A 24241-nucleotide genomic window follows, 5' to 3' on the forward strand; every position below is an offset into this window, starting at 1 on the left:
TCCGAGCATATTGGTCTTGTAATACATCCATGATATTGACCTTTGGTGGTTATTAAGAATTAGCTGCTGCAGCATATATATGGAGAAATAGATCACTCAGCTGCTAAAGTGTTAATGTGTAGAGTAGTTATTGTATGAGCTCTACCTGCTCCTATTGCTGCACCACCACAGACTCTGCAGTAGAGATGGTCTGATACCATCGGCCGATACAGAGTACTGATCCGACACTAGTGTGTCATATATATTTCATTATGTTTTAACAGCTGTACCCATGTATGGATGTGATGTGATTGCTATCATTGTTGTACAGCCTGGCTCAGGTTAAACTCTTTGTGAAACATGAACAAACAGAAATGTGGCGTTCATTGCCATAGAACTTTCTTTTATTAACCAGTTTGACAGTCAGTCATAACAGAAAAAAAATCTGTAACACTTTACTTGAAGGTATCTACATAAGAGTGACATGACAGAGGACAGAGTCATGTCACTCTTATGTAGATACCTTCAAGTAAAGTGTAACCAAAAAATCATAAATAAACTACTTTAAAGTAGATTTTCTTCAGGTCTAAATTGCTTGGTATCAGATCAGTGCACAAACTACTTGCAGATACCGATACCAGCATTTTAGGCGGTATCGGAGGCTTTTCCGACACTGTATCGGAACATCTCTAGCCTACTCTACACCATCAGATACGCTTAGATCAAATCTGAGCGACCTTCTGTAAAAAAAAATGTTTTTAAATCAATATATAAACACTCCTTTGCATTTCTTTACTTTGTTTTAATTGGCATGCCCCTGATTTTAAGGAGCTAATAATATGCTTGTTGAACTGGCCTGACTTAACACAACCTCATTGAATACAGCTTGAATCACACTAATTCAGATCATATTAATCCATATTGAAAAAACCTAATGACAGTTTAAAAGTAGCATCATCAAATGTCATTTTCATTCTGACAGCCACATTGCTGCCTGCCACAGTCTCTTTTTTTAGTCCACTGGGAGGCACCAAAGTCGAAAATGTTCAAATTATTAACATAGTAGCTTTACACAAAACAGATGTGCTGATGTGTGTGTGTGTATAGCAGAAAGTATATAATAGTAGAAACTGTAGATATAGCCTTACCGGCCTTTACGGATTTTTGTTGTTGTTGTTGTTGCTAATTTCATAATGTTAGCCTGGTGCGAGGAAGAAGATACAGAAATTAACTAGAAGCTTTTGAACGCAGCATTGACCTTTTATAATGTGCTCCTCTTGACGCTACTTTAGCGCATTGACACGTAATTTAGCTAGCTTGCTAACGTTAAGTTAATGACAAGTGGCTGGCCTAGCTAGTTGATGCTTTGGCTCATAGAAAAGCGTCGGCAGTCTTCTTTTTCTAAGCTAGCAGCGTCATTGTTTTAATAGCTTAAAACAACTCCTAAATTGCATGACTTCAAAATGGTTGTGGACGACGTTCAGTTCCTGAATACCCTCAAGGGAAAACGCATCAAACTTACCCTTAAGACTTCATCTTACCTCGGCGTCGTCCAACGTATCACTTCTAACAAGACACTGATTTTGGCGGACGGTTAGTAAAATGTCTATCGTTTATTATGTATAGTTGGGATAACAATTCTGTCTTTCTGAAGGAATATGCTAAAACCGCACAAAAACATGTCTACATTCGTATCTAAACTAACATTATATTAACTTGTGTGTATTGTTTCAGTTGTTCGTGGCAGTAATGGCTTCAAATGTCCTGGCTCAAAAATGTTCTTCGGGCATGAAATTCTGAATGGTTAGTTCACTCATGACAAGTGATATCTAAAAAGTGAAGTCTGAATATTTTTATTAAAAGTGACATGCCTTTTTCGTGTAATTTTAATAACAGTGGAGTTTACCAATGAAGCAAACACTACCATTGGGTAAGTAATAAACTATGTGCTTGCACACTGTGCTTGCCCTAATATGGCCATTGACCGTAACATGCAATGTGTTGCACAGAAATATTCATGACCACCGATTTGAAGAGCATTTGAATGTGGAAAAGTTTCAGCCATACAGGAAGACAATCACATTTGGTGAGTATGATAATAATTGAGTGTCTTTGCTAAAGCTTTAATCATACTCAAAATTCAGCATACTTCCAGCTTCAAGTTCATGTCTTCCAAACGGAAATAATTATTATTAAGAGGACCCTTTTTCCCAGATGGTGATGAAGATGAAGAGGAGTACATCAACTTTGTAGTCATTGATGAGTTTCATGAGAAGTTTGTGTCTGCTGTGAGTTGATTTAAAGTTCCTTTACTGTTGCATAAATCACTTTAAATGACATACTTGTCAGTATGCAAATCTATATGGTCAGTATATCTAATGGTGGACACATTTACTGAGAACCTGTTGTCTCTAAATCTCTCGATAATATCTCTGCGTTCCATCTGTCAGGTAATGCACATCAAGAAGCAGCATGTGATAGGTGTGGGCGCTGATGGAGTCGAGGTATTTAAGCATGGGAGACTGTGTTGGCTGCAGGTAAGTTCTTCATTCCTGCTTTTTTGAGTCCTTTTGTCCTTCACTTTTTACTTTTCCTTCATCACAAGAAAGAAGAAAATAACAAACTCTTCATTCATCTAGGTTGCCACTAAAAGCAAGGTATACCTGTTTGATATTCTCTTACTTGGAGCTCGGGCCTTTAAAAACGGTCTTTCCATGATCCTGGAAAGTAAACGCATACTGAAGGTAAGCATTCTAAACAGACAATAGAAATACAGTTCAGTCACAGTGATGATTATTACCATCCTATCAATGTTTATTTTACATTTTGTCCAGGTCATTCATGACTGCAGAGCCATTGCTGGATGTCTGATTGCTCAGTTTGGAGTAAAGCTAACCAACGTCTTTGATACGCAGGTACATGCAGTATGTACGGTGGCCTACGTTTTCTTCTGCATGTTTAGGTGAGCTTACTTATTTCCTGCTTTTCTTTCTGCATGTGTGTAGGTGGCAGATGTCATGTGCTTCTACTCCGAGACAGGAGGTCTCCTTCCCGACAGAGTCAGTACTCTGCAGGAGGTGGTGAGTCTCCATCTGAAGGTGCCCTCCTCACAGCTTCTGTCCCTTCAGATGATGTCCCAGCTCACCAAGGTGCAGTACACTGTCCCCCCACCCACCCACCCCTAATGTGCTGTAGGGGTGGGGGAAAATCGATTCAGCATAGTATCGCAATATGTTCTGTGGCAGTACTGTATCGATACACAGACGCCAAGTATCGATCTTTTATTATATATGTGTTGGTCAGTTTGTCTGCTTGACAATCTGATTTTGAAGCAGTATAATTGAAGTGAGATGAAACAGAAAAACAAATGTATCTCTTTAGATAAAACAGACGTTGACAAAGTTTCCTTTTGGGGATATCATTTTAAAATTGGGAAAAATTTGAAGTTGGGGAAAAAAGGTAATGAATTACAATATATCGCAGAATATTGCAATATGTTTGAAATTGCAATAATATTGTATCGTGACATAAGTATCGTGGTGATATTGTATCGTAAGGCCTCTGGTGATTCCCACCCCTAATGTGCTGTAATCACTGGTGTGTGTCTTTACAGGAAGAACTGGAGATGTGGTGCAAGCGTCCCTGTCCTGGACCCCTGCTTAAGGTGATGGCTCTGTCAGTGATCCATCTTCAGCCTCTCAGACTGGTGCTGCTGGATACTGTCATGACAGACTACATGGCCTTGGTGGATTCATACCTCAACAGCAGCCACTACCAACCTGATGAATTGGAGCATGTTAGCATGGTGGGTAATTCAAGAATTACAAATTTCCAGGGCGTAAAGGCAAGTTGTCTTTGGTGGATAAATATTTTTTCCATTTTGGAAATGTGTACTTGCTAGCCACCATGCACACTCTATACCCAATCAAGTAAAAGCAAAACAGCATCTGATTGGCTGCCGTTACACTGGTCTGCTTCGAGGTTGTTTTGTTTTTTTTAATCAGGTGAATCAAGACGTTTGTTTCATACTATGCATTCACAGCTGACTAACTGCGTTTCTGTACAGGTGTGTAGGTGTCTTAGTTCCCTTACTGAGATTATTCAGATTTTAAACTGCTTTAATTTATGTATTGTCTTCATAAAAAACCTTGCTGAAGCTCATTTAAAAGGTATTTTCACATCGGTTTCATGTTTACCTTAATACAATATGCACATGCCAATAGTACATTTGAAACAGATTTTTTTCATCCCTTTCGGCTATGATTCAAGTGTAAGTGATGGAGAATAAAATCAACAGTCCTCATTCTGTGAAAAACATATATTTCAAAGTTTAGTTGAAAATAATTTGAGTAAGTCAAATCAGGTGACTGTCAAATTACAGTCCTATGTTTAGTACACTTGACATTGTTTTATTGTGGTGATGGATGGATGGATGGATGGGTGAGATTCGGTGAAATGAGGACTGTGGATTTTGTCCCCCGTCTTTTACATTGAAATTGTGTTAGGAAGGGATCTCCTCACAGCCAGTATGGAGAGAAGGAACAATAGCAGCAACCAAAAACGACTTCACTGTTTGTATTGTTTCAATACAGACTTGAAAAGAATGTGAACCTATCCTTAAAGCACATTCATTGATCCACAAACACAAAAATCTTCCTGTTTGCATCTTAAGGAGAGTGTGTTGGAGCTGCCCAGAGAGCTCAGGCAGCTGGAGCAAATGCGTCGTGAGCGGCAGAAGCGGGCTGTAGACCACTACCCTGTCACAGAGGAAGGTCTGCTGGCACGCTTCAACCCCCGAACTCAGACTCCATCCCAGCCCTCACTTGTAACAGAGGAGCACGGCCAGACACAGGTAGAATCCGTTGAACCTGCAAATGTGGAATCCCCTTCACAAGTTGACCCTTTCCTTCACAAGCTGCCCACGAGCCCTCCAAGAGTCAACAATGTTTTGTCTGAGGATGTCCATGCCTCCCCTGACCCTGCAGCCACTGTATCAGACCTCAGGAAACAAATGGCTGTTACCAGTCCCCTGACACTTGGTGTAGGCAGAGGGCACACAGAGGTACTGATGGACCCAATAGGAAGAGGAAGTCCCTTTGGGAAAGAGCAGTCATCCATCCCTGCCATACCTGCCATAGGAAGAGGCTTCCTTCTCCAAATATCACAAGATCAGATCCCCAGAGAGATAACTCCTGGTAGGATGGGGGCGGCTACTTCGTGCCCCAACCATACACTTGCCCAAGAAGTGACGTCCCATCCTGGCCCCAGTGTTCATGACCTGCCAAAGGACACTTTTGGCATGACAGGAGAACAATTCAGATCGACACCCAAGTCCATCCCATCTTCACTCATGCAGTCATTTGTGTCTTTCAGATACTAAAGGAAGTGTTAAAGCTATATAAGAACATTTATTACTGATGTTTGCGGTTCCATGTTTGTGATTTCTGACCAGTAGATGGCAGTAAATATTGTTTTGTGCAAAGGTTTGTTTGATGCCAGGTGTTTGTGAAAAGACTTTATATAGGGAAAAAAATAAAAGATTCAGTTGTTTGGATGTTTAATACCAGTTAAATAAAATATATTTGTATTATTTGCAGTGTTGGGCAAGTTACTTCCAAAACATAATACATTATAAATGACTAGTTACTGTCATTTGAGAGTCAATTTTACGGTATTACTGTCTCTGAATTGTAATGCTTTACATTACTTTTGAGTTACTCTCACCAAAATAACAGCGGAAGTTTGACTTGGCAGGTAGCTTGTGAATTTCACCACCAGATCAATAAAGTCTCCTCTTTATCCACTTTAATACATCATAGATTATTCATAATATTTTGTATAATTAATATGAATATGCAAAGTAACTAAAGCTATAAAAATAGAAGTAAAACCTCCAATAGGAGAAAATGAAAATACTCAAAAGTACGTTACAGTTGTATTGAAGTACGCCATAGTTACTTTCCACGGCTGATAAAATGCAATGGTATTTAAGTGTATCAAGCCTCAACATTAATTCCCGGCATGTTTCTATCTGTCAGCAGCTTGGATACACTGCTGTCCCTGTTGGGACACAGATGTTGTCCGTACCATCTCTGATTCTGGCTCTGACCACGGGCAGTGACGGGACAGCTCGCTTCGACGCAGCGTAATAACTCCTGAAAATGTCCTGGAGATGTCCATCTCGCAAATGTATCCGTTTCTGCAGTCATCTTAACCATTGAATATAGCAACAGGAAATAATACTCACAGCTTCTTTTTTTTATTTTTATTTTTTCTGTGAAGAAATATTTCACGGTGTTGGGGATTTCTTAAAAAAACAAAACTCCACTAAATTTAGCGTTGTAACTTGCGTTACTGAGATTGTAACGGGTATATTATTACCAAAATGTAATTTAGTAATGCGTTATGTTACTGCGTTACAGCAAAAAGGAATACATTACAGTAATTGCGTTAGTTTTGTAACTCGTTACTCCCAACACCGATGTATTTGTGACAAAACTTAAGCTGGTCTGTTCACATTTGTGTTGTATTTCGTAAGCATTTTGCCTCTAAAACCTTCTCAATTTAGTTTGAGTAATAATTGGTGCACTCCTAACAGCTAGATAATCTGTACGATATAAAAAAAAAATGTAGGTGTTTATATTAGTTTGATTATCTTTTTATCATGCAGAACATGACAAGAAATAATTGCAATTATAACACAAACTACAACAAAAAACAGCTCCTCATGCCCATAAAATTATGTGCTAAGTGTGATTTATATCTGGTACAGCTTGGCTCCTGTATTGCAGTTAATTGATTGTGAAAAGCAGTGACAGGCATTGATGGATCTGCTGTTAATTGAGCAAAACATTGCTAGCTGACACTCTTTGATTACAGATGACCAAAGAAAACCATTAGACTTGGCACAGACTTAACAGTGATCCTTCAGTCATTGCTGCAGTTCAGATGTACATGATCACAGGTGGCTAGCACCTGCCATGTTCTTCAAAAGCAGATCTTATCCAATAAAATTTGTTGCTTGAGGTGCTGTGCAGACTTTGCAGAGAGGCCCTGCATAGCCATTTCTGCCTGGATCATCAGAGGTTGGTGCCTGGGATCAAAACGAGGCATGGACACAACAGCAGGGCATTGCTGCAGCGCAAATGGGGGCCCCCCGTATTAATCACATCTTATTGCTATGGTTATCTACATGTAGAGGCTTGGGCCCTTTCCAGAGCTTTCTAATTGAAAGCGTGAAACCGATAAAGTAGGATTTTAATTAACTGGGAGGCACAAAGCCTTGCATCTCTCTTAGCAACCAGCTCCTCCTCAGCTTCTGCTAAACACAAGAAGGATGGATTCTACCCATATGCCTCCTTTAGCCCTTTGAAATGCTGTTGTTGCTCAATCTGTATGTGGGTGGGATTAGCAGGGAACAAAAGGTTTAACACATGATTTTAAAGCTGGCCATTGATGTTATCTTTGAGCTGCTCCACTCAAATCTTACAAAAGTGAATACCTTCCCACGACTTTATATGTAGACTTAACTGCATTGACTTGCTCTGTATTTCTTTTTTAGGATTCACTACACATTGAAGTCTTGTATGGCTGCAGGATGAGATCTTGTTTTATATATCTGCGTCACTCAACAGTGACGTTTTGGAGGGGGGTGATGTGGGGAGGGGATGGGTCTCTGTGGGGCTATTGAGGACAGGCTACTGTCATTGACAACCAGATTGGAGCTCTTATTTTAGAGGACCTTGCATTTCCTCTCCGTCACAATAATGCCTTATGTGCAGCACTTCCTGTTTCTCAGGCTTGGGAGGAAGGAACAGGGTGCTTGTCACACGGTAGTCACCGCTTCCTCCCTCCCTCCCCCACTCCCCCACTCCCCCTGCTCCCAAACTTCAGACAGTGTTGTGTCCTTCAAAGGGGAAAGATGACTGCACCTTCAGCATCGCAGCAGGATGCTGCCGAGCTATTTTTAGGCTCAAGTCGGAAAGGTAGTGAACAGACATAAACACAAACTTTAGGATGTCCAGCTGTGTTGATTTAGCATCCGAAAATGGTAATTCAACTGTGTAAGGCCAATTATTGTTTAGACTGAGCAGTGGGAACCTGGAGGCCTGCTGTTGGAAATAGGTCCCCCCGTAAACAATGATTATTACTTTAAAATATTACACAGGTTTTCCTATGGACTGTTTTGAGCTAGACAGGAAAGTACAGATATTTAGATTTTTCGCAGGTTTTATTTCTGTACCGTTATTCAACCACACAGCATCAATAGGCAATTTAGCCACCCGGACACATGCCAGACTGCATTATTTATCCCCTAGGCTTGTGGTGCCCTTCTGACAGCACCATAAACACCTACCCCACCGCCTTATTTACTTTCCACCATATTATTGTCATACTGCAGGGGCTCAAGTATTTTAACACCGGCAAATGCTCCTAGGCAACCATCCCTCCTCTTAATCAGTGTTAGGCTACAGATTTGTTCATCATCAATAGGCTTTGTTCATTATTAAGAACGGAGGGATTCATTTAATAAAACCACTTCCTTTAAAGGCACCTTGTTAGGATTGTCATGTTAGCTGGTTTGCACTCCTAAGCTCATCATTACAATTCATTGTTGAGTTTGCGGAGTAAGTGCATATTCAGATCACGGTGCATTTATCTGTTGATGCCGAAAGCAAGGAAAAGCTGAACGCAGTTTGGACCACTGAACTGTCAATAATCTGATTGTTTGAGAGCTTTTTAAATTTGTACTCATGATTGCGTCCTGCCACATGGACATTTCTCAGCTAATTACAAGCCTCATTTCATTGGATAGTTGCTTTAGGTGGCAGAGTTGGCCAGAAGCGACCTTTTTGATTGGCTTGTTGGAAGAACTTGATCCATCGGTCTTACCTGAGTAATGCGGCACAAAGAGGCAGATTGATAGGCCGTATTCAGCAGTTCACAACTGTGGCACAACAAATAAGACACGTGTCAACAAAATAATCTTAATTTCATTATTCATGTAACCACATGTAATCCCTTTTGTGTTCGTGAGCTGGGAGGAACATAATCAGATATCAGCTTCCACTGTGACACTGAACTATATCCCTGCAGCCAATCTTCCATCTGTTAGGAAAAACCTATTGTTGAATCCTGCTCAACCCACCCCCAACCACCACCACCTCTCCCTCTTTTTCTCTCGCATTACAAAATGACCCTCTTTTATACTCCCCTGGTCATATTCAATGGGCAAATTAATATTTAACTTGAGAAAGGCTGATCTATCCAGATGGCCTCTCAAGTACAGCAAAAATGAGAACAAAACACAACATTAATATTTCAGCCAGCCTAACTGATGGTATGTATGTATGTATCCCCGCAGTCAGGAAACCCAACTCAGGAAGAATCCTCAATATGCACACATTCATTCAAACATACACAGATGGAGGCCCACAACATGCATCTTTATGAACTGCTGCGCCATGTTTACTCAGGCAGCGTGGAGCATTGGGACCTTATGGGGCCTCTCCAAAGGAACCAGCCATATTGTGACCTTCAGCTGGGACAGATGAGCTCAGATAGAGGATGAGTGACAGGTGAGGGTGCCGACGAGAATGTGTTTGAAGCATAGAGAGCGGGCCTGAGGAATGTCAGTCTTCAGCTGGTCTTGCTGTGCATGCATCAGTACAATTAACCAACCACCGAGTAACTGGCCTGGCCACAGTCCCGGGTGCTCAGTGACTGCACTCTAGTTCTGGGGAGAATGTGACAAAAGAAGAGGAATGATAACGATTTGTGCAATGAACATGAACATATGTCAATGAAAAGCATTTAAATTAATGATGTAAGCACCCCATCAAGCTTGTAATTTTCAGAAATAATATTTTATTTTTATTTTGAGAAAATTAGGGTATTAAATTGTTCATAAATATGCTGACTTTGGACACATTTAAAAAATGTGCGTGTAGCTATGATTAATCTTCTGCAGCAGCATTAGGCAAAAGCTGTCCTGATTGTCTTGCATCGGTGGCTTTGAGAGATTTTCAGGCTTTGCTTGATTAAGAAAGGCCACTGTTGGTCAAAGGAAAAGGTGTTTATTCACCAGAAATTCTGGTAATTAGTTATTAAAATATTGGCTACCCTCTCAGCCACAAATGTCTTTCATTAAAAAAGATGGGAGATTAGCTTTTGGCAAGTTTGTCATAATTAAAGCCTGCATTGTGTAAGGTGTTTGTGTGTGCACGCACAGATGAAGGGGTAGTTGTAGCCACAGGGAGGGCCTGAAGAAGAAGGGATGGAGGGGGCTCCCTGTGGGTGGCTGAATTAGTGCCCGCTGGTTTGGCCTGGCAGCTGCTCTCTGAGCCTGGCACGCTGACAGCCTGGCACTGTGGTGCTGTGTTGTCAGGGCCAACCTGTAAGGGAGGCGGTAACGCCAGGCCCACCAACACAAACTCTTTTACCATAGAAGGCTTTGTCTTCCAACCATACTTGCGTTACTTGTTATGGCAATATTATTGGATTAGTATGAGATTAAGTTGGGTAATTAAAAAGGGCAAATTACATTCATGTCACATGTCATCCTAAGTCGGTTATGACATTTGGCCATAATGAAAAATGTGACCATTATTCCTTTTTTAAGAAGTGTTGGTCAGGTGTCACATTCACTGTGCTGTGCCTTGTCCCATGATTGGCTGAAGTAAAGACCATGTCTGTGTGATTCACTTCAGTAAAATTCAACTAAATTTAAACTGCTTTGTCAAGCACGCTCAACAAAAGCCCTAAATTGTAAATTAAATGTTATACACAAAGCAATGCCATCTGTTTTAGCACATACTTGTTACTGTGGTAATAATAAACCACCTTGTCAACATTATGCATTTCATTTATGGAACTCTTAGCCTGATATGATGATGAAGAAAACTTGTTGATGCCTTTTAAATCATGGACATTTTTAAACATATAATCTGTACTAATGTTTAATCTAAGGTGAGATATTTGAATTACTGTAATAGCCATTTATCCAGCTATTTCATCACCATTGTAGTGACATACTAAAAGTCTCATCATGTATCTGCTGCAGGCTGCTAAAGGTGTTTATTGAGTCATAGACCACCCTTGTGTAGAGGGTGTCACTGGTGGGATTTGGGGAGATTCTGGGCCTGGATGGGCCTGCCAGAGCCGGTTGGGCCTGTCTTGGCCCAGATGCAGCGGCTTCTGTCCAGGCATGGCACTGGGATATCTGTGGGGCCCAAGCACACCAGCTGCTATCTCTGTGTCACAGACAGCTGTATCTGAATATTCATACAAAGCGCAGATTAATATGTGCTTGTTTGGCCCCACATGGTGTGCAGTTAAATAGGCCAAAGTGTGAAAGTGCCCAAAGAAGTCATAGGTGTAAAAGCACTATGCCCACTGCAGTGTGAATTGAAAACTCCCACAATCCCTGAATCTAACCTCTGTCTGAGAGAGAAGGGCAGGATAGAAGGGAGCGTGTGGTGGATCAGGGTTGATCAGATCCATACAACAACAAAACAATGAGTTGTTTACCATCTATACCATTCAAAAACTGATTTTAGCTGCTGTGGCACATTGGCTCATTACTTTGATTATATTATGGTCTTTTTAATGTCTGGTTATGGAGGGACCAGAGAGCAGCTGCCCATTGATTTTCTTTTTACTAGTGGCTACTCCTTTGGCTGTAATGCTTCAGCTTATGCTCAGTCCAACTTCTCTTTTGGTTGATGCCATTCATCACACGCCAGTAGGAGACGAAGACTCACTCACACACACATTCACATTCAAAGCAATGGCCACCTTCCACAACCTTGGCTTGATCAACCTTGGCCTTCTTTTTAAATTTGTTTTGGAGGGAGTTTAGGTGGGTGTTTGATAAAATAATCTGCTGGCTGATGGCAATAGAATCTGTGAATGTGTATTATTGAGTGTTTTGAGGCTGGAGTTCTATAAACTGAGCAGATGGTCTTTACTTCCCTGCCTGAATAGGTGGAGTGAACCAGTGGGCACACAGAGGGAGATTTGTGGGTAAACTGTTTTACCTCCCCTCTCTTTGTGTTGTAATGGGGAAGGCAAAATGGTTGCTAACTGCTGACAGACAATGGCTCGGCCCTAATGAGAGCAAAGTGTTTTGGTGCTGCTGGTATAATGAGGATGAACTGAGGCAGCTAATTATTGCAACCATCTGAAGGTATCAGAGCCAGACCAGCCTATATTTTATTTAAATCATAATACATTAATGTTATTGTTCAGTATTGTTCTATTATACAGAACCACATGTAGGAGGTGTGTGAGGGCAGATGTGTTTGTGAAGCAAACTGAAACAGAAAGCAGTTTTTACTACAGTGAGCTGTCTACTGTATGCTAATCAATCACAGGATAGTAAAACCATAATGTGACGGGGTGTGTAGCTAATTTGCTCAGGCAGGTGTGCTACAGCCCTTATCTGCTGTCCCGCCCCCTCGCTGACCCTGGGAACAAGTTAGGCTGACACAATACCATTAACACAAGCTGTAATACCCACAGGTCGCGAAAGCTTTAATTCTTACTGGTAAGGATCTTCGCGGAAACCATGTTTGTCTGGTGGATGTCTTGGTAATTTATGGAGGAAATAGTGTGTGGGTGTTCCTTTCCCATTCTACCCAGTGTCCTTTACTCGCCCACAGCTAGATCCCTATCTATAGTGTCTTAAAAGCACATTGGTAATTGTTACTACACTAAATTAACAACCATGTTTTTGAATGAACCACCATTATACTGCTGATCTCTACAATTCATTGATCATTTTAATGTGTTGTCTATTTTTTTTTCAATCTATGATGCATGTCATCATTCCACTGCAATTGCGCTGTAAGGAGCAGGATTTTTTGCCTCCAGGACCTGATTGACTATTGGTTGATTACAGAGTGGGTTATATCCTTGAATAAGCAGTATACACTCACCTCATCAACAACAAGCTTGCAGTGATTGCTGTACCAATGCCCAGCCACATTCAAACTGGATGGATATAGAAATGTCATTTTTCACTGTGGAGAAACAGCCATCTTTGACATAAGCGGAATGCGCATGGGGCAACATTTAGCCAGATGGTGAAACTCATTTTTTAAATGAAATTATAGAACTTGTTCAAGTTGACTTCCTCCATGAGAAGTAAGGGCTTTCTAGCCTCCAGAGGTCACTTTTTTCATTCTCCCTTACATAGAAAAAAAGCTTTATATTGTGTAAATAAAGATAACAGCCACATGCTATTTCATCTTTTGAAATTTATGGTTGCAGTGTGGGTGTAACAGAGCTCACAGAGCCCTAAAAGGATACATTTTTGCAGAGGCTTACAGTTTCCCATCAAGCACTTGCGCTCTGTGGCAGCAGGGCCAGAGCACTTTCCTGTCATTATGAAGACTTCAGAGGAAAAAGAGAAGCAAAATGGTTTCCAGGTTTTGCTTTAATCTGAAGAAGGAGGGGTGAGAGGAGAGGTGGGGGGGCTCGGCCACAGGTAGCTCCGTCAACTGTGAAGAGACACTGGGCTGTAGGAAACCATGACACAGTAGTAGTGTGTCACAGTGACATGACATGATACATAAAAAAGCTCTTCCCTGCTTTGCCCTGCACAGAGACACACAGCATGCACATGCGCACAAATGTATTGTATTTGGGACTAACTGAACATATTTCACTACTAAGATTATAAGTGATACCCCAGTCTTTCATGCATTACTCTCAGGTTGTCAACCAGAGCAGCCATTAGAACAATGACCATTGTGATGTCTGACAGCAGCCAACCCCAGCAATTCTATGAGTTATACCGGGGGATGACACCCATATGGGGGGAAATGGGTGTAGATTAGGAAGGGAAATGACACAATGTCGAAATGTCATTGTTCAACAAGCAAAACGACAGCAGGGGTCCAGAGTTTCAGTAGGTTTAATGTCAGTGGGATTTAATAGTGACATGACATTGCGGGTTTTCTCTGGTCTTTTCCTTTTTGCTGTTTTCATGCTAAACAATAACGATACGTTATTGTATGTCTAAATTGTATGTATGTCTAAATTAATTAAACACTTCTAAAAGGTGTGTATTAAACACTAGTGTAACCTTCCAATTCAGCATACTCAGCAGGCAATGTGGGTCCTCCAGCAGGATTCCCACATTGTCCCCTGCCTTATTGTCTGAGGAGGAGACATGTTGTCTAGAGAGGGTCCTGTTCTCCTTTGTGCCCTGATAGGTTTACCAGCAGCAGCATAGAATAAGGAGTCACTCGCTCCATAGGACAAACAGGAACCAGTCTGAATGTGGCCCTGATGTTTATCTGTTTCTCTCATGACTAACTGTCTGTGATTTGGAAATTTAATGTCACTAATGCTATTTTGACAGTCCTTCGAATTAGACTATTTAACTCCGAGCCTGTAGAGCAGGAAAAAAAAAGTTTGAGGGAAATATTTCTTGCAGAGTTGTACGCACAGATCATTGACTGTGACCATCCCTCTGTCTCAATTGCACGATGTCCACAAAGTCCAAATCCTTTGTTGATATAATTTATTAACATCCTTGCATCATGTTCTCTGTCTAGATTTTGCACCTGCAGTGCTTCTGATATTTGACCACATCCAAGGCTTACAAAGTACCCACCTCACACACTTGAGATATCCAAAGAGCTCTGAGCCAAACCAGCAGTCATGTTCCTTTTTGAATATTGTTTCTCCAACAGACACACCCAGCATCACACAAAACATCACCAGCTTTAATGTTGTCATCCTGTCATCTTCCCCTGCAGAATACTGGGTGCCATGGTAACCATTTTTTAAGGAGATTGATGATGGGACAAAATAGGCTTGGCAGGAGGGTTCCAGCTTTACTAGTAAGTTATGGGTTTGTCTGGACTATCTCCATATAACATGGAGAAGAAATATGGGGACTTGGCTAAATTCCACACTAAGATCATCATTTTAAGCTTTTTTTTCTTTTTAAAGATTATTTTTTGGGGCTTTTCCCTTTATTGACAGTGGATAGATCAGAAAGGGGGAGAGAGATGGGGGATGACATGCAGCAAAGGGTAGCGGGTCGGATTCGAACCCGCGTCGCTGGAGGACTCAGCCAACATACTTACCAACTTACTGGGTGAGCTAGAGGCCGTCCCATTTTAAGGTTATTTTTATGGCATTTTTTACTTTTACTTGGCAGTAGAGAATGACAGGCATCATGGAAGAGGGACTCAAACTGAGGACATTGAGTTTAAATTGTGTGTTCTAGGCCACTAGCCAAACCCTTACACAGATTTTATCAAAATTAAGAGAGGTAAATAAAATATTGCCAAGAAAAGTAACAGTGAAAGCAAAAGTAAATTAGAGAAGAGCCAAAAAGTACTGAATCCAAAATACAGTATGTCAATTGTTCTGGTGATGAGCTTCTATTTGTAGTGATTTTCAAGTCCCAAAGGGTTCATTTTTGCTGATAAGGAAATCAAGAGATGCAGAGCTAAACAAATGCACACACATTCCAAATGAGGCATGCAATATTTGTTCCTGTTCAAAACTGGAAGCACTCCTGTGATACATTGTGACATAATTAAAAGCAAACATGCTTAGCTTTGCATAAACAATCAAAGCTGGAGAACAATCCATTCTCTTATAAGGGAGGAACTTCCTTCTGATTTCCCCTACACTTGTAGGAATACTGTTATTTTACAGTGGGGGGAAGTTGTTTTCGTAAGGAATCACGGTCATTTTTCACACTCCTGATGGCTGCCAGAGTCCCTTTTTCCCTCGCTTTGCAACATTTCCTTATCAAAGCAATTTCGTAAAACGGTTACTTATTTGGCTTTATATCAAAAGCCGTGTGAGGTTCTGTGTGTATCGGTCTGATCTCAAGGTTGTTTGCTAGTTGGTTCCCAGCATAGTTCAGCCTGGCATGAGGTAGCGGCGAGCGACCCAGCTGCAAACAGGGCCTCACTGTCCAGGGGGGAATGACTACAGGCATAGTTTGGGGTGGGGGTGTGGGTGGGAGGGTTCCCATGTCACAGCTACGGGCATGCTGATGATGTGGACCTATACACCATGTTTTTATTTTGTCCTCCTCTGACAAGCGTCTTGACTCTTCAGAGACCTTTAATTCCTGGTCCCACTCTGCTCTCTGTCAATCTCTGCATCCCCGGGGGTCATTCCCATCCATGGGAACATTGGTTTTGACAGTAGGATTCCCGGAGGGTATGGCTAAGGGTAGATCTTGACAGAAAATCACAGCGAGGCCAGAAAGGCATAGTTTTGTAGTTTAAAAATTCTCTGCTGCAGCCAAACTGAGGCAGTTTGAGGTTACGGGCGTCATTTCGTAAGGATACGACACTCGTCCTGCCTGTGGCTCACTGTATGGACAGGCCACATGCTCCTTCCTGGAGACCTAGGGAGTAGAAGGATGTGTCAACTCTCCCTAGAATAGATCACTGCTGTGGAACCTTGATGATATAGGTGAGAGCATAAGGGCTGATTAAAAGCCAGGATGTGCGTGAGACATCCTCTGATGTTCAGGAATTCCCTCATTAAAGAGGGTCATGTTGATGGTCATAGGAATCAGCCTGCGGAATAAACAGGGGTGGTGCTTCCAGCAATTTCAAATAAACACACTTTTCATTTAGTCAACATGGAAGTGGTCTTAACAAGTGTACATTTTTTAAATGTACCATATCCTTTGAAGTAGGCCTACCATTTGTGTAGTTCCCTTTGCATGACAGGTTAAATTTGCTTAACTAAATGTACAATTTAGTCCATATACTGTAGTCCATACAACCTCTCACTGTACATCAGCTTGTCACATAAAGTGATGAATAAGGCAATGCCATGGAATTGACATAGCATCAAGCATTCTGAGTAAAGCGTAAAATTAGAAAATGTCTTCCAGTTAGCCAATAGTTAAGCGTTCTGGATAATATTTTTTTTTAAATAGCCTGAATTGCAGCAATTACAGAGACCATTAACATATCTGTTCAGTGTATGGTTCAGTGCTGGGGCCACATCAGGGCCCTGATTTTGTTGTTGTTTTTTCCCTTTCCTGGCTCTCCCCCTTTCTCATGTCTGACAAATTGTTTCCAGCTAATTTACGATGGTCAAACTGCAGGAGAACAATACCCCGTGGACGTAACGTGCCGCAAGCTCTACCACATGTCCAAGAGAAGAGCGAGGAGCTCGCAGGAAACACTTTCTGAGATAACAAGATAGTAAGGAAAGCAGGGCCACTGAAAGGCCATGCAGAGAGAAGGATGGCCGACTGACTATGGAGAAAAATGTCCATCGAGAGGGGTTCTCTTTAGGCTGACTACCAAAACTGAGCATCACACAGAAATATTGTCCACATCCTCGAACTGAACTGTAAAAAGGATGTTATAACCAATAGTCTTTGACAGAAGATTCTGTGTTACTGAGTCATAACTGAGCTGATTGAGATATGAAATTATGGGTATTGTCCTTGCTTCATTGAGTCACTTGGCTGACCATCAGAGTCTGTGACATCAGACCAGCTAAAGCCTCGCCAGGACAAACAGATCTCCACCAACGTGATGGGGCAGCGGGGAACGACCCCTGCAACCAAGCAGAGAGCCAAACGAGTGCATTGTATACACACTCTGTCTATGACGCACACACACACAGCTCAGCCGTGCCTCCTGGTGAGAATAAACATTTGATAAAACAGTTTAGATGTGCATCTGCAGAGGTCGATTACATGTATTTAGCCCAGATAATCATTTCTGGATCATGTGCACTATAATTACAGACAGCACCTGTGCCTAGCCCACCTGCAGCCATTACCATGAATGCCAAGCAGCAATTTAACCGTAATTATATCAACAGGGAAAAGGAAACATTCAGCAGCAGTACAACTCAATATCTTTACTATTAAAAATGCTGCTGTGTTGAGAGGAAAAGCACTGTCTCAACAGGATTCCTGGAATAATGGACGACCAGAAAGCGGTGCATGAAAACATTTAGAAACCATGATCCCCTCCCAGGCAGATCAGTGTTTAAATCTTGCCAGCTGGGTAAGGGTTGAGCAATACAGGTGACATGGAGGACAGCAGGATCAAGGTTACCAGTCAGGCTAATTGATGAGCCTATTTGTTTTCACTGAGCCCAAGTACAGGCATTAGGAAAAAAAGGAAAGCAGTCTTCAAGGCTGCTTTCCTGTTTGTGCTGTCAGGACAGAGGTTAGAGGTCAAGCAGAGCTTTGATTTATTTTTGCTTATTAAACGGATCCCTCAGTTTGACAGTGAGCTCCAGGTAGGTTTCTCCTCTAAACAGTCGTTCTAGTGGGAAAGGAGAAACAGGGAAGTGGCAAGCCCTCTTAAGATCAATGAATGAGTTGGAAAAAGGAGTGGCCCAGGGCAGCCAATAGTGGCTGGGCCACAGGGAGCTGCAGGGAGATAACGTAAACAAGGAAACCACCTGATGTGAGCGGGGTCAGATGAATGCTCAGCCCTCCGCACAGGCAGGTGCTTCCTGAGTCCTGCTCTCTCAATCAGTTGAGCCTCACTTGCTTTCCTTATTCTTTTTCTGTTTTCTTAATCTGCCGCAAAAGGTTTTCCTAAAAGTATAATTCAAACCTTGATAGCAAGGTTTTCACTGGAGACAAATGCAAACATACAGGGACAGTAAAAAGCAGAGTGATTTGAGATTCACTGAAGTGGTGACGATCATACAGGCAATAAAGATACGAGCAGCTGGCTGTCACTAGGATAGCATACAGTGCATAAGGGTAAGTGTGTTTTGCAGGGGTCTGTGGCTGCAGATAAAGGACCTGTACCTTTGATAGGTATCAGGATCAGGTGAAAACCGGGGATTGCAGAGACAATGTGTTTCCAGTTACAGATACACAACCTGCACCGACTGAGAATATATATCTTCAAATCCAAGATCACCTCTCCTACTGCTCTTTTTCATTCTCTTTCTTTCTTTTTTACTTTGCTGGTTGGTCTGGGATTGTTTTGTGCTGTCCAATGAGGAAGGAAGTCAGTGTGAGAAAGTGCCTGTTTTTTTGGGACCAACAGGAATTGGCCTCATCACAAGCGGTTCCTTTTTTTGCCACTGGAACAATGCACTGGCGTCACACCCCTCGACTGGACCTCGGCATTTCACATGGAAAAATGTTCCCAGAATTCCGCTCCCAGGCTCGGGCTAAGGCCGAGGATGGGGCGAGGGTGAGAGGGCGGGAGGTGGAGGGCGGAGGGTAACGGCTGTTAGCGGAGTTGGTGACACAAAGTGACCAGTGGACACTGGTCACTACCACAACCAGGGAAAGTAAAGTTCCACTTCCAAATTATGACAAAAGCAAAAGCAAAAAAAGAAATCTTTATACTTAAAGTGCAAACCTTGAAAGTAGCAGAGTCATCACATGATAAACTCTTCATGGTCCATCATGCACTCAGCAGTATCAATTTCTAGCTTAAGCTTTTCAAATGGAACCCTACACAATAAAATCATGATTACTTTAATGTTACATTTTCCTCCAATCTTTAGCAGACCTGACCTTGTAGTACCAAGGTACTACACAGATGAAAGGCTCAGTGAGTAGTATTGTGTGACATGTCCGCTGAATGTAGCAGAGTGCTTGTTAGCCTCTTAGCCTGTTAGGCTGTGCATGCTATTCCTAGCATCTACAGAGTAGCATCAATTTGGAAGCCACTGCTGAGATACATTTTCATTTCTTTTGTTGCAAAACATTACTTTGACTTGATGGTATAGTTTTAAGGCTATGTACATGTATAGCCTTAAAACTTTATGTAATATGGTTGGCATCACAGTATTGCACTGCACTGTTTTTTTGGTCTGGTCCTACAGCGTAGGGCTGCAAGATAAACAAATTGACCAAATGTGCTGGGTCTGCACTTATACTATCAGTGTTATTCATCACCCTGGCTAATAAATCATAATGGACTGTATGAGAACATCAACTCTGAGCACAGATAGATTAATATGCATAGTACAGTTAAGTATTCATCCAAAGCCATTAGAAGAACTCCAGCTTTAAAAGAAAACAAAGAAATCCATGTGTGCATCTAGGAGCGGCATAACAGGCATCATTATGTCACTGCGCCACTGAAGGCCGATGAGTAATCACTCCTCTTGCACATTCATTTTCCACACTTTTTTCCTCATAAGGAAGAAATCGGTTGTTTAAAGTGTGAGCATTGCGCAGTGTAATGCATTTTTGAAACAAGGGAATATTAAAAGTATGACATCCAGGGTAGGAGTATGATCTAGAGCACAGAGTTCTTGAGAGATGTCAGATATTGGACAGAGACATGAAAATTGGCTGTGAGAGCCAAGTCAGAGGGGTATGAACTGGGGCAACTTGGGACTCACAGGCTCAACTTGGAACAACACTCCACGGCCATTAGGCCTGGCAGCGAGGGAGCTCCTCCTGGGTGACATCTGAAATAAAATAAGGCTGAATGCATCACTGCTGCAGTCTGCTGGTTAGACTCTGTGAGAACATATTCATCACTATAAACATGAAGCCCTTTGACACAATCTCATCAGTGAAGATCCAACCTCAATGAGCCTTTGCTAGACAAACAGACTGCACCCAGACTCCTCACCCCACCAGGCTCCCACTGATAGAATTAATCAAAGCACATCCAGTCAGCCCCTGTTGAGGCTGGGTAAGCATGGACAGAGGCCTAAGTGATGTCAAACATGGCATGAAGCCCACTCTCTCATTGGCCACAGGAACACAAACTGGCCGTGGAAACGTATACATCTTCCATATGTGCGGTACACTGCTGGTAATATCATGAGGAGGCTTTAGGTTGACTCGGAGAGCAATCACTCTACACAAAAGGGTTTGCATCTGTTGTTTGTCCTGCAGAGTGGAGATGTGTGTATGTACACAGTGAGCAGTTATGAGGTCAACTACAGTTCAGCAAGCTAAATGGAATCCAAACAAAAGGTCGCATTTCACGCTGATGACTTTTGGTAGGACAAAGAAAAGGTCTCGCACAGGCACAGAAAACAACACAAGTGGGGTTCATTAGAGCCCTCACACGCTGTCTTACCTTCACACATCCTCATGCGTTACTCTAAAACACAACACTCCCACACACACCGCCAGCAGAGCAAAGTCCCAAGAATCTCTGTTCGTGAAATCGGAAGTTAGGAAACTGCTCGTGCATAGGCCAAATGGGAAAAGGAAAAATAGGAATTTCAAATCGTCGAAGGAAATAACAACAGACCCTACAAAAATACATCTAGATCCGTCTATATAAATAAACAATACTATAGTGTACTGTACTGTAGAGGTCATGTGTCCCTGGCCAGGAAGTTGAGGAAGAAAACGCAGATAAGAGATCATTAAGTCTTTGGATAATTAAACCAGAATCACAGGCTCTTATCACACCAAATCACAGCATCTAACAGCGTGGCATGCCAAGTTGAAATCACTAGATGCTAATCACGCTGATGGTGTTCATTGATTATGTTAAATTCCCCCTATGGTGACATTGAAGCCAAAATCCTTTCAACTTTGAAGATTCTTATTTGCTTTTACTTTGATGAAAATTTCCCCTAATTCACACATCTAAGCAACTTCTATAAAAGACAAATAATTAAAGCTATTTCAAACTGCCTAGGGCACATCTGTGCTGCCAAAATCACTTGAGGACACAGAGACCCCACTGTGCAGCACATAAAGGGAATGCACATGTTCACACCTTATACTTACAGATAGATCAGTGTGTGAATTGTGGGTTAGTGATGGCTCAGGGTTCATAGTCTCTCAGGATGATCTTCCTGATATTCTAATGGTGCGGTTTAAACAGCCCTTTTCACACCAGCAGCTCTTCCCTCACCTTCATTTATCTCTTTCCTTTTCCTGCTATGAGGTTTTGTCTTGCGTAAAGCAATGATGCTTTGACTCTGGCAGGGGAGGATTTCCTCAAGGCTACAGTAGCTTCTTACACACACACACACACACACACACACACACACACACACACACACACACACACAATTAGTCTAGTAATCACTCAAGAGCTTGCTCAGACACAAAAACATGTTTGGGCTTTCATGTGTTGTGCCTGGGAGTGTCCTTAACATATTTATTTTCTAAGTGCAACACGAACAGCAGCAACAGGGGGACAGTGGCAGAAAAACACTGTAAAATGGAAATGCATTTGCTTAACCCTCTGAAGTGAAGCCATTTTGTCCAGTCTTTTGTCCGCCTGGTCTCCTTGTGTAATAATGCTTGTATAACCTCAACCCTGTTATGCAGAATCAAGTTATAGACATAATTTCTTCTTTCAGGATATGCATGCTGCAGGGATGTCACATGAATGTATAAATTGTTAAAGGACTATAAAGACAAAATAAAAGACTAAAACATAAATTAAATCTCACAGAAATGTATTGAAATCACACAGAGAACAATAATGACTTTTTCTTTTGGCTTTTGAAAAGTGTTCTTCTAGGTGTTGGCAATCAGGGGAAAAGGAAATAAACTCTGTAACTAACAAAAATATAAAACTATTTAGGTTTTTTCCCATAAAAGTCCATACGCTTTCATCCAAAAAGTTAGTTGTGTCATCTTCAATGAATTATCTGTCTGCTATTTGACATCAGTAAGCCAAATCACACTCATTTCAGTCTGCAGGCTTCTTTCTGCCATCTCACCCAGGCCTTTGTATTCTACCAATACACACACAGAGACCTAGTAAAGGCCCTCCACCAAGGGCTCTCTATTCACTGAGCCAACTCTTTGAGCACATTTCTTCACGTGACTGGTCAACAAAGCTGTCAGTCAAAGTCATGGTCAAAGGGACCAAATCAAAGATGACTGCTGGCTAACAAAAATACATCACTGTTTGGTACTAAACACAGTAAATCGTAGATTTATCGCTTTGGAACTGCGTGCACAGTCTCCACACAGTCTCCGACAAGTCTCCGTCTTCCCGGCCAGATTTCTAAGCTTCTGAAAGGGCTATGAAAACACAGAAGAGGTCTCAGGAAATGAAACGTTGAATGAAAGTTGATTTTTGGATTCATAATCATTTATACACAAAGACACTGTAATGACACTGTAATGCCATAAAGGATTGAAAAAGCTTCTAGATGGGCTACAATTGTCAGAGGACCTTGATGAAACAGCGCTTTTCTCTGCTTCTAAACAACAACAAAAGTAAGTATCTACACTGTATTGATCTGGAGATATTAAATAAGACATATGAAGTAAGTGTTTTCTGTCGTCTGCGACAGCGCCGACCTCTTTATGCTGGATATGTCATTATTCGGTTGGAGTGACAGATGTGGTTATGCCTATCGCCCCTGTTGACACTCCATGTGTCAAAGGTGGAGTTGGTCTGTTAGGATCAATATCAAGTATTGAAAGGGTAGATGGGGTAGTCACAGTCCCTGCCTGGTGAGAGGGAGGTATGTGCTGCTGTCTCTTGGCACACTGGCACACAGACAGCTGTTAAACACATGGCCTCAGGTCACCCCGACCGGATTTACACACTTTATTGTAATGCCTTTAACCTGAGCAGGAGCCTTTTACTGTAAAAACGTGTGCTGTTGAGCCATAAATGATGCCGCAGGCATAAATGATGTCATGATACTACCATTTACCTCTTTTCAGTCCCATTACTCAGACAGGTAGTGACTCCTGCATCACAACATGGTGTCAGTGACCAAAGTGTGTTGCTGGTTGTGTTGTAAGGGTAGAGGAGTGCTGACAGAGAAGTGTTTTGTCAACAGTTTAGCAGAAGGGTGGCTGCAAAGTTCCACAACAGAGAAGCTCTTATAAGACCTAAGCAACCATAATGTCAGGTTGTCTAACTCCAACCTAGTGTCAGCTGAAGGTTTGAAGGGTTAAACTGAGTGGAAACTGACATCCATAACTATTTTTTACTCTAGGTAATTATGCAGACACGGATGCAAATCGGAAATAACTTTACGGTCCATATGTGACACATTTGATAATATTATAGTATGTATGTATGTATATATATATATTCTAGTATATTGTCAAAATATGTTGTCATATGTCAAAGCTATTTACTGCAGCAGACATACTGTCATGTGTTCTCCTTAAATTCAACATTTAATCCTTGGCTTAAGCACATAAAGTTGTTCTGGATATTCTCTTTACACCCTGAACCTCCACACACATATTTCAAATAGTTTGCATGAAACGAAACATCCCCCAAAAATATGTAGAAACAGTATTTGTGTATCTGAAGGCAGTATTACAGTACGTTAACACAGTGTGGAACGGTGCTGTGAGAAATTGCAG

General features: G+C 41.7%; 1 protein-coding gene across 1 annotated transcript; it reads left to right on the top strand.

Moving 5' to 3' along the window:
• Positions 1-1442: 1442 nt before the first annotated feature.
• On the top strand, positions 1443-5575 carry exd1 (exonuclease 3'-5' domain containing 1). The gene is made up of 11 exons (XM_039785950.1): positions 1443-1572; positions 1714-1782; positions 1876-1909; positions 1989-2065; positions 2194-2267; positions 2430-2516; positions 2619-2723; positions 2814-2894; positions 2985-3128; positions 3593-3784; positions 4652-5575. Exons 1-11 carry the CDS (start codon positions 1443-1445, stop codon positions 5357-5359), a joined length of 1701 nt encoding a protein of 566 aa, XP_039641884.1. The 3' UTR covers positions 5360-5575.
• Positions 5576-24241: the final 18666 nt, after the last annotated feature.

This window comes from Perca fluviatilis, chromosome 20 (genome assembly GCF_010015445.1).
Source record: "Perca fluviatilis chromosome 20, GENO_Pfluv_1.0, whole genome shotgun sequence".
NCBI classification, from domain to species: Eukaryota; Metazoa; Chordata; class Actinopteri; order Perciformes; family Percidae; genus Perca; species Perca fluviatilis.